A 14,488-nucleotide genomic window follows, 5' to 3' on the forward strand; every position below is an offset into this window, starting at 1 on the left:
AGTACCATCCTCTCAAAAAAAAAAAAATCTAACAACCAAAATATTTGGCAACTGAGAGGGCATATTAGTGATATGATGTCATATTCAGCATTTTCTTATGGTAGAGGCAACTGGCAAGCTGTGGGAATGGAATACATATTTTTTTTAAAAATTCCTCTTGGCTCAAAGGGAGTTAAAATGTCCAAAACTTAAAACTAAAATTTTGTCAGTTCAGACCATCAGGGCAGAAAATTAACAATGCATATACAAAAATCATTATCACTGGTAATTCCTAAAGATAAAAACCTCAGAAACTTATATTCATTGTAATTCTCTTCCACTGTATTAGGATCATATAGTCCCTGCAGCTATTTTATTGCTTCTGAGACACTTTTTCCTGCTATGATAGCATCATTCACAAAATTTTCATTAGAAGTGCTTTAAGATTAAAGGTACTGACTAAATATGTTATGTGTGGGAATGTCAAAAAGATAATAGGCAAAAGTCTTAAGAACTATACATGAGTAACTACCAATTGCAAATTAGGCACTTGTTTAAAAAAAGGAAGTTACATAATCCTAATATTTATGTTTACAAATTTAGCCACTTTACTGGATCTGTTCACAACATAAGCCATTTGTTTTAAAGTTATATTTCCCTTACCACACTTAACTGTTCTTCTAATTACACACTATGTTCTCTTTAAACAAACAAACAAAAAGATAAAAAGTGGATAGTTTTATAAACTTTTGACAATTTGCTCACACTTCTAAGTGACCAAGAAATAAAAGTAAACGATATTATTTCAGCAGTGGCCCATTCATAAAATTGGTTTCTTGAATGAAATTATTAATCTTCCTAAACCATACTGCACCTTGAAACACTCGTGTATGTGTGTGCATTCCAGTATACGCTCAGCTAGATAGAACCATTATGCATACACAGGGAAGTATATAGACTCATGCATACACCGTCACATACACATGTTTTAATTCGTTTGCGCCAATCGCTACAGCTGAATTGGGCCTTCGTGAAAGCTCTGATCGGTCCCTTTTGGCCCAACTATCACACTCTGATTAAGATCAATCCAAATGGAAGTTCAAAGTACACAGAGAGCAGTTTGTAAATGGCTGCTTTTCACTCCTCCCTCAATCTTCTTTTTCTATTTTAAAATAATAAATTTCTCTCTCTACCCCCCAACAAATCTTCCGGAGAGCCCCACATACCGATTTGAAAATACTGAAATCCTTTTCCTTCAGAGGACCCAGCCGAAGGAAAAAAAAAAATAAACCTCCAGATGGCAAGTATAAACCTTCTGCTGGGGTTATGCACAAAATACCAGACACTTTTTTTTTTTTTTTTAAATAAAGCGTTTCTGTTGAAGGGGGAAAATTGAGTAAAGAAGCCACACAACACAAATGACTTACAACAATATTGCTATGTGCATGAATGGTTTTTTTTTTGGTTTTAAAATATTAAACTTATATAATCTACTTCTTAGATGTCTCAGTTCTATGTCTTTGCTCTTTTTTAACCTTTCAGATTCTCTCCACTGAATCCACTTCACTTTAGCTTTCAACTTAGTAAGACTAGATATCACAAACCCTCAGTCCAGGGAGAAACTTACCCCACATTTGCTCTCAGCCTAACTTGGGCTGTCTCAATTCTGCTCCTCATATCTGCTTTTCCTTTCAAACAGTCATTTGGAAGCAACAAGAATTTTCCAAAAGTCTTTTTCCCCCCATCTTACCACCTTCCAACTTTACCTGACTGCAAACTTTCGCCCTGGGATCCACTTTCTAAAGCTCTGAAACCACCTATTTTTCTGCTCTGGAGGGGAGAGGGGGGAATTTTTTTTCAAAAGAAAAGGCAACCATAATATCCTAAGATTGGCAAATGATAACTATTTCATGGCACCAAGGAAGGTGCAGCAGTCCTGCACAACTTTGCAAACAATGATCACCGCCTAGGATGCTCATCCCTGCGACAATAAAACTTGTCAAAAATCCCCCTCGCAGCCCGCGTCCGCTTACCGCTTTCCCATTATAGTAGTACATCAAAGAGTTGCCGCCCATGCCCGGGATTGTGTATGCGCAGTACATGGTCTCGGAATCTTTTTTCTCCTCAGTACCACTCTAACAACTTTTATTTCAAACTCGCTGTCCCTTTTTTCACAACAATTCCTTCAGTTGCATTTTCCCATATGGCCGGGCCAAGCGTGGTGAATATGCAAAGCAGGAAGAGACCATTCCTGGCGGGCGGGGGAGGCCGCCGCGCTGCTGTCAGACGCTCAAGTTTGCGCAGCGGAGCTGGAAGGCAGCCCGGCCCTGATGGAGCTCTCAATCCTAATGCATACGCGGGATCGATTCAACTTTTCCGAGGGGTTTTTATCAGTTCCTTCAATAATGCCGATTCTTACAAATTTCTGCAGTCTTCACTCCCCCCCTTCTTTTCTTTCTTTTTCTTTTCTTTTTTCCTCTCTTTTCTTTCTTTTTCTTTTCTTTCTCCTTTTTTTTTTTTTTTGTTTTGTTTTGTTTTGTTCTAGGCACCCTTTTCTTCTCTAAAATTTCCACTCAACTGCCTTAGGGTAAAAGTGGAACAGGGTCCATTATTGAGCAGAATACAAATGCAGTTAATTGACTCCCCCTCTCTCTCTCTCCCTCTCTTTCTTTTTTGTTTTAATTTGATTAAAAAGCGAGTGGCAGGAAGGGAATCGTATGATGCACATCTAATAACTCTGCCATCTGTCTCTGCTGCTGGCTAGCTCCCAGCATTGTACGCAGCTGCCTGAGAACTCGACTCGGAGAAAGGGGAGGGAAAGGGGAGAGAGGGAAACACACACACACACACACACACACACACACACACACACACACACACACAACCCACCACGTCTCTGACCTCGCTCAGAAGGAGAGAGGGGGCAGTGTTTTCTGACTGCTTGGTCAACAACCTACAAAACGGGGTTGCGGAATGAAACAGAGTAACAGTGCGGCCCGCCCAGGGCTCTGCGAACCCTCCGCTTCCCCGGAACCGGTGGGCAGCGGGGCCGCCCGTGAACTTCACCTCGCCATGCCGCAGACCGCCGCGTGTCCAGAGGCCAGCCGGCATAATAATAAGGGGACGACGCTCCCTTCGCTGCGCCTGGGCACCCCTCACGGCCACCTTCTCAGTTTGGAGTTTGGTGCTTTCGCTGTACCTTTGGATCATCTACCACCCACTTAACGCTATTTGGTTTCTGGGTTCTAAAGCAAGAGTTTATTGGTACATCCGAACCTCCGAATCACTTACAGCTGTCAGTTCCTAAAAAGGCACCTCTGACACCACACTTTCAGAATTTTGCATCATCCAAGGAGCCCTATTCTGTATGAATATTTTAACAAACATTCCACGTTTGTACGGTTTTGCTAAACTTTAAGTGATTAAGGCGAAAATCTTCCTCCACCTTTGATTACAACTGAACAATAGAGTCTTTTCTAGATCATAACGTTTCTAACAACCAAGTGTATATATTTATTTGTTTTGTTTTTAAATATTATATCACCCAACAAAAAGGGGGGGGGGAAGGAACAAAAAACAAAAAGGAAAGAAAGAAAGAGGAGGGGGAGGGGGGAGAAGAGACGGGCTGACTTGAGCTTGCCAAATTCAGAGCATCCCAGGAAAGGAGGGCCTCTGGGAATTGATCCCAAATGAAACTAAATCATTTGCATATGCCGAAGCAAATGCCACCCGAGCATACATCTATTCTCAAGAATCAACTTTAATAATTCAAAGCACCTATTTCCTTACAATTCAACATGGTAACAAAACACATACAGTATTCATAAACAAGGGGGGACTGTGGTGTTGGTTCTGAAGAGCAAAGCTTTGGCTTCATGGTGCAAAGTTTCTCCCACACTCTAAAATAAACACACACACACACACACACACACACACACACACACACACACCCCGCGCGCGCACACACACACACATATAGCGAAGGCCCAGAGGTTTGTCTAACTCACTTGCTCTGCATTTATTCTGAGGGTCCCCAGAGGTTTGTGTAAACAGTACTTGAATTATAATCACACATTTCATTCAAATTTCATGCTTTGAGGATTTTTTCCTCATTAGAACAGTTAGTTGTCAATCTGACAGGATCACATTTGTAACCTTTAAACCACCCTCAGTGTTTCATACATAAGGCCAGGGTACTCACCTACTAAAGGAGAGTATGTAAAAACCAGGGCTTAGAAAAGAGGCTGGAATTTAAAGAGAGATAAGTTGGGGGGAGGGGGTTATTGTTGCTGTTCCTTTGTTGTTTCTCATAGAAACCCCTTATTTAGAAGGCTGTGTCTAGATCCTGTCTAACTTTCTCATAGATGGACCGCTAGGAAGATTTCTGAACTATTTTGATAAATAACCATTCTGCCTCATCTACATTAAGTGCCTCATCTTGCAAACATATAAAATGCCTTTTTATTAATTATGTAAGTATAAATAAAATTTTCATACTTTAATGAGCAACAATTAATATTTTAAATATTGAAGCTTTCGTTGCTTTTAAATACATTGTTAACATGTGCATAAATAAATGTTTTTAATCTGATAAGGTGAAAGAGATTTTTAAACCCCGACAAATCAGCACATGGGACTCAAAAAATTAAAATGGTACTAGAACATTAAGCTTCTGGGCTTCATTAGCTAATGAAAAAGAGCCTGAAATTTCAGAAGTATAAATTTGCAATGATTAATAAAGATACACTCCTTTGAAAGGTATTCTCTGTGTTATAACCATCGAGACACTGAAGGTATTATCATCCACTGATGTTCAGGTTTTGGTTTGTTGACCTTGGAGTACATTTCAATCACAGAACTCAAGTCAGTGGCTTGTCAACTGAGACATTTCTGCGAATTCAGACTTTGAAGTTTCCTTTGTGACAGAAATATCACCCATGATAAATTTTTAGTGTGATGCGTGGGGAGTTAGCACAGAAGTTTAAGAACAACTGAAGCTATATGCATGAATCCGTGTGTTTCATAATAATTTTAAAAGAAGTCTCAATCAGAGCAGCCAATTTTTAAGGGACACTGACCTGGTCTGTTTGCTTCATCAGTGTATACTTAGGCAAGTTACCTAACAGGCCAGGAGTCCCTTGTTATCACTGAAATGATAGGGAATGGAAGTTAGCCACACAAAAGAGTGAGCCACCACTCTCCCTGGTGGTCAGCTGAAAACATCACTGAGGACACTAGGGGTAGGCAGCATCTGCCATTCTTGGGGGAAAAAATTCTTACCAGTAAAACTATCGTTTAGAAGTATTGACCACTTAAAATACATCCACATGATTCTGACCTTCTTCTATAACTTGAAGTTTACAGTTCTTTCATCACTTTCCTAAAAGTCCTTGACAGATACATTTGAGGTAAAGGAGAACTGGGGACACATATCTAGAGTTGTCATAAGAAATTTGGGGGCTAGCGGACCAGAAATCCCCAATGCGTGTGCCCAGTATCACCTACAAGGTGGACATTCAATAAAACTTGCTGAATGAATACATGAATGAAGGAATGAATGGCCACATTAAAGAACAAGTTCTATACCACTTGAGTGAAGGGCCTTGGATTTTTGTATTCATTCAATCATTTCACAAACAATCGTTTAACGATTCCCAACTTTGTATTGAGTTGTACTGACACATACAACACTCTTTTTGCTCTCAGAGACCTGACCACATGGTTGAGGAGATGGGGCCTGTGCCCTTGAATAACATGGAAAGATATGACTAAAGACTAATGTTTTCATTGTGAAGCAGGGACAATCACACATATAGTCAACAGACAACAAACTGTCACATGGTAAGGAACTGAACTATTCCCTCTCAATCACAGATCTCATTAAATTCTACCTTTTTTTTCCCTGAATAATGACTGTATTATGCAGTTCCTGAAAAGTCCAAATAAACCTAATAAACACACACACACACACACACACACACACACACACACACACGACCTTGTACATCACCCAGAATAAGGCAGGTGCTCAATAAATGAGTTGAGTGGATGGAGGAGGAATGAATGATGGTCATTTGAAGGGAGTGTCATTTCCCTCCAGGGTATAACTTGATAGTATGGGAATAACTCCATGTTTCTGTTCAAGTCACTGAACACCTAAACTTTCCTTTTTCTCATACAATACTTGCTTACTTCTACAATGCTGTTCCCTTTTGCCAAGCACAGCTGAATTTAACTAAACATTATACCCCAAGGAAAATAGTAATAGTCATCAATATATAGTGATTACCTAACATAATGGGAACGAGCATACCTATAAATTAAATAACCACCTTAGGTAAATATCTACCCCATCAAAAATTTGGTCATAAAACAGTTAACTAATACATGTAGAGTGATATACAATTTAAAGAACATACCACGGCCTACAGTTAATCTTCATAACCAGTACTCTGCGACAGGTATTATCATTCCTACTTTAAAGATAGAAAATTAAGGCACAAAGAACCTTACGTGACATTTCATAGATCACAAAACTCCTGAGGCAGTGGGATCAGGATGTGAGCAAAGTTCTAAAATCCCAAGGGCTTAAATGTGAGGGTCAGGCATAGCTGTCTGAGAATTACAACCTTAACACCTGGTCACGGTGTGATGGTGGCCAAGTCGTATCACAAATCTGGGTTTTAGTTCTCTCATTTTAACACCAGCGCTTCTTTTGAGAAGCGTAGATGAGAGGGCACCTAGTTCAGCATATCATTGACATGTTAGAAATGAGAGGGCTCTTCCTGGTTCCTCCTCTGTTGTTTCCTCTAGACAAGAAGGGTGCCTTAGAGAACAGTGGGAAAATGATCTCCACCCAAAACAGACGTAGGTAACACATGCCTACTAAAGTGGAAAAAGATTCGAAACAACAGAACCATGCTATATTCTTCACCATTAAGCAAAGATATCAAATCACAAAGCCTTGTGCATTGCCTGCCACACTTGGCGTGGGAAGCCCGTATGTACACTTAGATACTTGAAAATCTATTTCTGTTGATGCTTTAGGATCAAAATCTATGTCCTCATATTTACACATAAGTGAATGGTAAAATTTGTCAAGTCAGGGAAAGGAGGTTATCTAAGCTACCCATATCCGCTGAAAAAAGAGTTATTACTGAGTTTGATTTATTCAGATGCTGAACAATTGGATTTTTCTGCTCTCTGGTAGAAGTCACTAGAAAGAAGAAATTTAATTCACAAGGTAAAAAATGTTAGTGTTTACTTAGTGAATGCATATACATGGATTGTTAATTTTAACAAATTTTAGTGAATGGTGATCGCTTAGACCTAAGGAGGGGTTGATGTCGAAGATCCAGCTCAAACTGCAATGACAGAAATCCTTAGTAGGTACGAGTACACTTTCGTAAAAGATTTAATTATCCATAGGAGGATACAGACACACAGACACGCACACACAGAGTTAAAAATAATTTTTCCTGATATCTGTGACTTGACACAGTCCTGCAATCCAGCAGTGAACACCAACAAACTTCTTGCATGTATATTCTTACATTTCTTTGTATTGAGATCTTTCGAATGTAAAATAACTATGTTTTCTTAGTAAGCGAGTAAGCTATTTTTTGTTAATGATTTTCCTCAACTGGAATCCTAATTACCTTAAACTTTTTTTCAAAACGCACATTCATTTGGGGGAAATACTTATCTCAGATAAATATACTTGTCAGACGAATATAAAAATATTTATCGGAAGTAAATCCATATTACATGAAGAACTGAGATAAAGCACAAACCACCTGCATTTTCTCAGTGGCGTAAACTTACTCTCTTGGCAGCATTTACATATTATCAGGTACAACAGTTTTAAGTATTTGTACGGTTCAAATATAGACAAGTTTAGTTTGGAAGATCTTTTTATCACAGAAAGGTATCAAATTATCAGCTGAGACTGTGAAATCTAATTTCTATTTGTGGCTTTATCAGTGACTTCGTATTGTTATCTTGAATTGGATACTTTTATACGGCTTGGGTTCATATGCAGACATCCAAATGGTTTATCACATGATCAAATATTTATTTTCTTCCTGGCTGGTCAGATAGCTTGTAGTCATATTGATTATAATGTAATTCACATTGATTACTAAGGTAAGCAATGTGGGCTATTTTAACCAGACTTTTGTTCCGTAAATATTTGACTTCTACCTTTCTGTGGCAGTATTTCTCTTCAGAAGAAAGAGACAGTTTCTTATTTTGCTTTAAACAGTATTATAAAAGCTCACACAGACATAATATTGTTTTGGTGACAAACAACAGCATGCTAAATAAACGTAAAAACCAAGTTCCCAAATTCTTGTCTCCAGTTAGATCTAGTTATAGTCATTTCCCCACTCTCTCACACATTTTCTCATTTCTGTGGTGAAGAATACAATGAGTATGCCATTACCCACATGAATATCATATCTATGAAATTCAACAAGCCAAATTTATAAAATGGAATTAGCCTGCAGACTGGGGAACATGGGTGATGTGGTGAAGTGAAATAGTAAGTTGCAAGACCAGAATATATAGATTTTGGGGTTTAATTACAATGGAAACTACATGCTTGACTCCACCTGAAGTTCACTTCTTCCTTCCTCAATTTCACGCAAAGACCCATACTTGCAAAAGTTACACATTTGTTCTACCAAATCTGTGAAATATTAAATGAAATTAGAAAAAAAGATAGCACAAGTGATACTTCTGGCGACTAAAGGAGATGTTTTAGTTAAGGGAATAAAAATCATTAACGCTTCTCATTTGTCTCTAGTACATCAATCTCTTTCCCTTGGGGTAAGTGGAATGTTCTTGAAAAAAAAAAAAATTCCTTTACCCTAACCCAGTGTAATCCATAGCCAGTCTCCAAGTTTGATACAAAAACAAACCATTTCTATTTTGGTGCAATGAGGAAGCATCACCCTGGACAATATAAAAACAGAGACGGAGGAAGTTGACTCAGATGGCAGCACTTCCCAGATGAAGAGAGCTATAGCAGGCTTACCACAATCACCTGAAGCAGATGAAATAAGACGCAACTGTTTTTTCCGTCGCATTGATGCACGTGTAAAAATGAATTCCCAAAAAGTTAAAGGGGGGAAATCCTGGGTATGTTTGTTTGTCCGAATGAAGGATTCCATTTGAGAAACTTTTGACAAAATGGACTGATGAAGCAGATTGGAATCCGGGCACAGGATGTACACAATTTTTGAAAATTTGCGAATAAATACTGGGCTTCCCAATGCATTGCTCAATGATCAGAGGGAAATGTGATATCACAATGAAAACCATTTCCATTCTAAATAGAATAATTGTCTAGGGTTTGTCAACCCTCTTTGGGGTGGAAATTCTAACAATTTCCTGAGGTTCTAAACTGTTGATTACATTTAATTGTTTGACATCGTCCAACAAGTAGAACAACGAATTGCTGGGCAGAGAACAAGCAATTTTCAAATACTTTAATGGCTATCCCTGATAAACACGCAAAATAAAAAAGAGTAGGTAAAGAGAATAAAACCAGTAAGTTTTAAAGTGGAAGTGAGTGACCATACAAGAATTAGCATCCTATGCACATCCGTTACTGAAGTGCCTATCTCACGTGCCTGTTTTATAAAGGTTTTGCCCCAAATACCCTCTTGTGTAACTGGAAACCAGCCACTTCGAGCAAGAATTATGGTTATTTCAAAGGGAAAGGAGTAGCAGATTCAAGTTCCCTCAAGGTCAGTCCACAGCCTAAAGCTTAAGTCCATTCCTGACCTAGCTGTTGTGCTCTTTAACTCAGTATGACCTTGAATTTTAGCTACTGAGTTTTAAAAAATAAACGATCTCTTTGTTCTGTTAACCATAAGCACTTAAAGATTTCCTCCACATGCAAACACAGAGATGACCATGATGGGACAGGTGAGACAAGTTTTGTACCCACATCTGGTAAGAGAAAAGAGCTTCTGGCAAATCCCATGGGCAAGCCAAAAGACATTTTCAAAGAAGTTTTAAAAGGGAGAAGATGCAATTAAGGACAATTTGGGGCTTCTACTAGATAAAATGGAAATCAACTCATAGGCTCTCCTTGACACAAACAGTATTAAAATTAGAATTGTTTGGCAAAAAATTTGATATTGATAAATTTTGGCTCCTAACATAGGACAACCATATCAGGAATAGGTGAAGACTTCCCCAAAGTCATATGGCAGTAATAGTCTTATTTCCACTCATTCATCGTTTGGTAAAAACTGATTTAAAAGGATGTCTTCATAATCATAACTAGAATTATTGTTAACAGTGCTAAATTGCCAAATTATGGTGCTTACAAACCAGAAGCATGAATTTGCCTCTATTTGTTTCCCAAAATGTCAGTCAGCATTTCGCCTTCTTCGAACAAGATTATCAAATGCATGCTGAACCTAAAATGACGTAAATGCTGCTTAAGAGGAGTCCAAATTCCAAGGGAGTCGACTCTCGCACCCTTACCCCCAGTCGGAGCTTTTCCTTTACTGCAGAATGTGACATGTTCCCTAACATCTGTTCAGAGCCTGCAAGCCATGTTCTTCATGTGGGACCTACTTACTTCATGCTACCATGTGAAAAATGTGTTATGTGCAAGGGAAACTACTCAACCCATACCCATTTTGTACATGGGCCATGTCCTTGGAACTTGCCAGCAGTGTTGATCTCTGATCAATTTCTCATACTTTTTGAAAAAAAAGTAAAATAGGCACACTTAAAATTACTGTGTGTGTAAGGTTTTCTCAGAGTTAAGCCTTTCTGTACTGAGTCATTATTAGTACAATTATTAAACAAGTGACCATACTTCATGATCAATAACTATTAAACATTGAAAAGTAAATTTAAAAAATTAAATACTCTTTTTTTTTAATGACTTCCAAAAGAGCTAGTTTCTGATTGTCCAACCACATATTTGGGGATGAGACTTCCATCCCCATCACCTGCTCCCTTGTACTTGTTAGAGAAAGGGGTAGAATGTGGAGGCCAGGAACCAAGTTGGTGGTTTGAGTTCTGGCGTAATTTCTATCTAGCTCTCTCAGCCTGAGTGAGTTCTGGCTTTATCTAAATCTCAGTTTCTTTATAAATAAATACACTGCAAATAAATAACTGTTAAATTGTGATCATGACGGGGTTTTTTCCCAAGTTTGAAATTCTGCGATCGACGGTTTATGAGATACATCTCTGGACAATCGATCTCTGAAAACACAAAGACAATCAAAAATTGTTTCTGCAGTTTAGTAAAAAAAAAAGTTCAACTCTAGGGAAAATATACACAGAAGCTGCTAGACAGAAGTTCAGTTGCGTATCTGTGGCCTCTGTCTTAATCTGCCAGATCGGCAACTCTCCGAAACAGAATGACATCAAGTTCTGTAGTCACTTCCAGATAAGGACCATTCTAGATCCTCTGGATTCTCCAACAAAGTTTAATGCCATAAATCGTTGCCAAGTACATCATGCACCTACTTTATTGCCCCTAAATAATATACATTTATAAAGAGTGGAGATCAAGATTTAACTTTCTCTGCCCCACCCTCTAACAACATAATACATACCTAATAAGACCTTAATCACGTTTTGCTCTTTGACTGAATGAGGAACAAAAAGGGATTTATTTCCTTCCTTTCCCCAATGACAGAAATCATCAAGTCCAGAATTGTCAAAGACATTATAGTTAGCCCTAAGTTCAATCTGAGAATAAGTCAAGCCTTCATGAAATGGAAAAATGAGCATATCATTAGACAAACATTTCAAATAGAGCTACACTTACTTTTTACTGATAAAACACGGACATACACGTAGTTATGATAAATTGCCCCCCTAAATTTTTAAATTTTCTAATGGCTATTTTTGGTTTCGTGAGTCTGCCCTTTCCCTCACCTGGATCATAAACGGCTGAAGATGAGGGACGGACTGAGTTTTATTCGTTGGGCTGGCAGAGAGCATATTCATTTACACTTACACTTCACAGAAGGGGGCTTGGAGGAACTCATTTATCTTCCTTTCTTCTGTATAGAGCGGCTATTTTCTCAATGGAATAATTAATAGTGCCAACAATGTGCCAGAGATATAAAAATGGATACATGCCTGCACTGTCACTTTTGAGAAGTGATACTGTTCTGTCGGTTAGTGTATGCGTGATGCAGACTCCTGTTTGTTTTCTGTAGTCTTTAATTTTCCTTGGTGAAGCCACCCTACTTAGTCAATCTATAGTCTCCTTTCAAAATCCAATTTCATAACATTTTATTAGAGGGACAACAGATTCTCCTATGGCCAAACATCATTTCCTAACGATGTGGAGGAACATGAAACAAACAAGCAGGTGCTTTCCATGCCATTTCCACGTATTTAACTTTTTCTTTTGTCCTTCCCAAAACATTCCATTTAACTTGACTTTAAGGACTAGAGAAATAAAAACCTTTTTAAAGAGATGTCATTTTGTTTCACTGCTAGCAAAAAATAGGCCGATGACAAAAAAACCTCACTGACGATTACACTAGATTCTGTGGTTGATTTTATCTATTATCTATTATATTGTTATCATGGACTGTGGGATTACATCAATTGTTGGGCTTTTAAGAAGCATAGCCTCTGTATTTATTAGTTCACAAGGTGGATCGTGGTGTTGGGACCCTGTGGAGCATTATAAAGTGAACTTTTGCTTAGGGAATACAGTCAATGACATTGTAGTAGCATTGTATGATGACAGATGGTAGCTACACTTGTGATGAGCACAGCATAACATATAGAGATGTCAAGTCTCTATCTCTGCGTTGTACACCTGAAACTAATGAAGGATTGTGTGTCAACTACGCTAAAAAAAAATTTTTTTTAATGAGGTCTTGCTTCAACAACTACTTGCAGCCATGTAAATCTTCACAATGGTAGGAATTCGGTCCACTGCTATGTACCTTCCGAGAATACTGGCACTTAGTAGGTGTGCAATAAATATTTGCTGAATTTTTTTGATACTTAAGCCTTGTGTTGATCCATTGCTGACTGGGGATATGATGATGTAGGATCATCAATCACTTCCTGCAACTTCTGGCTGAAATCAGGGTTCCTTAACCTTTGGAGAGCTATAGACCCCTTTTGGTAATATGATAGAAATTATACTCTCTGTCTCCAGTTACCTCTGTGATACACATACTTGATGTTGCACAGATTTCTAAAAGAAAGGTTATAATATTTTATAAAGACTGGTTTGAAATATACTTTAGATCGGGATAAGCAGAAGCCGTATCTTTTATGAAAGAAGATTAATGCATCAGGTCTCCCTAAAATTTCCTAAGTATATACAAACAATTAATACAGTTTCAATATTCTTTACCAAGGAGAAATTTGGTCTGAATGCATTATGCTAAAATAAGTTAGTTATCAGTTTAGTTGCTTATCACTTAAAAACATTTTTTTTTTATGTTTTATTTTTTCAAGAGAGAGAGAGAGAGAAAAAAAAAAAAAAAACAGCAGGGAGAGGCAGAGGGAGACAGAGACACAGAATCTGAAACAGGGTCCAGGCTCTGAGCTATCAGCACAGAGCCCGACGTGGGGCTCGAACTCACAGACCACAAGATCATGACCTGAGCTGAAGTCCAATGCTTAACTGACTGAGACACCCAGGAGCCCCCGTTTATTCCTTCTTCAAAAAAGTTTCCTAACTTATTGATACCATCACAGAGACCCCTGGTAGCAACGCAATAATTAAGGATCTGTCTGAGATTCCTATACATTCTCAATTTTCAGATGTTAGTAAGGAAATTGCCAGAATCTTAAATTTGCTATGCAGAGTTGTCTGTAGAGATGCAAATTTCACTTATCTCTCTCTTTATATTCTTTTCTTTCTAAAAAAAAAAAAAATTAAAACTGCTAAGTCATTTTGATTCATACATTACATGAAAATAGACTGTTTTAATACTTGAGATGGCTTGTGTTTATTGCCTATGGCTCTTGCCTCCCACCAAATAGCAAAAATAAAAGAATCCCTCAGCTTACCTCCGCAGCTCTCCATATACCTTAATTTTTTTGAATGAAGTACAGGTGCTTTGTTTACATGTGGTTCAATGACATTTAAAACCAAAAATTTTGGTAAGTGACTACAGTGCTTAACACGTGGGCATTCACGGTTTTAGCACAGTGCGGGTAAACTTGGGCCACACCACCCCTCCTGTGTAATGCATTTAATCTGGACTCTGTAATCTCAACTGTGATTATCTATCCTTTGTTGTTTTCAAGGCTGCAAGTTCCCAGCAAAGTTAGAAGGCCAACTGAGCTTGATTTTCCAGCGAATATTGTTTTTGCTCTCCGTTGTTGAGTTGGGAGCACAGCTGTGCAAAGTAGTTTCAATGAACCAAGGGGATGGTCACAGAATCACCAGCTCAAAACTTCACCCTGAGTTCACCAACTGCGGGCTACATGATAATTACATGAACTCCTCCAGACCCACCACCAACTTGCATGACTTTTAAGCTAAATCTGT

General features: G+C 38.3%; 1 protein-coding gene across 13 annotated transcripts in view; it reads right to left on the minus strand.

The window, feature by feature from the left end:
• TCF4 (transcription factor 4) overlaps positions 1-14,488 on the minus strand; it is a 349,808-nt gene that overhangs the window by 90,870 nt on the left and 244,450 nt on the right. For 4 of the 13 annotated variants that reach the window (XM_042963039.1, XM_007080495.3, XM_007080491.3 and 1 more), the window contains exon 1: positions 2,013-2,818. The exons of the other annotated variants lie outside the window; for them this stretch is intronic. In XM_042963039.1, coding sequence (XP_042818973.1) covers positions 2,013-2,081 — 69 coding nt within the window. In that variant the 5' untranslated portion in view covers positions 2,082-2,818. Of the gene's footprint in view, positions 1-2,012; positions 2,819-14,488 lie in introns of those variants that run through there. 13 annotated transcript variants of the gene reach the window in all.

Source organism: Panthera tigris, chromosome D3, assembly GCF_018350195.1.
Source record: "Panthera tigris isolate Pti1 chromosome D3, P.tigris_Pti1_mat1.1, whole genome shotgun sequence".
Classification (NCBI taxonomy): domain Eukaryota; kingdom Metazoa; phylum Chordata; class Mammalia; order Carnivora; family Felidae; genus Panthera; species Panthera tigris.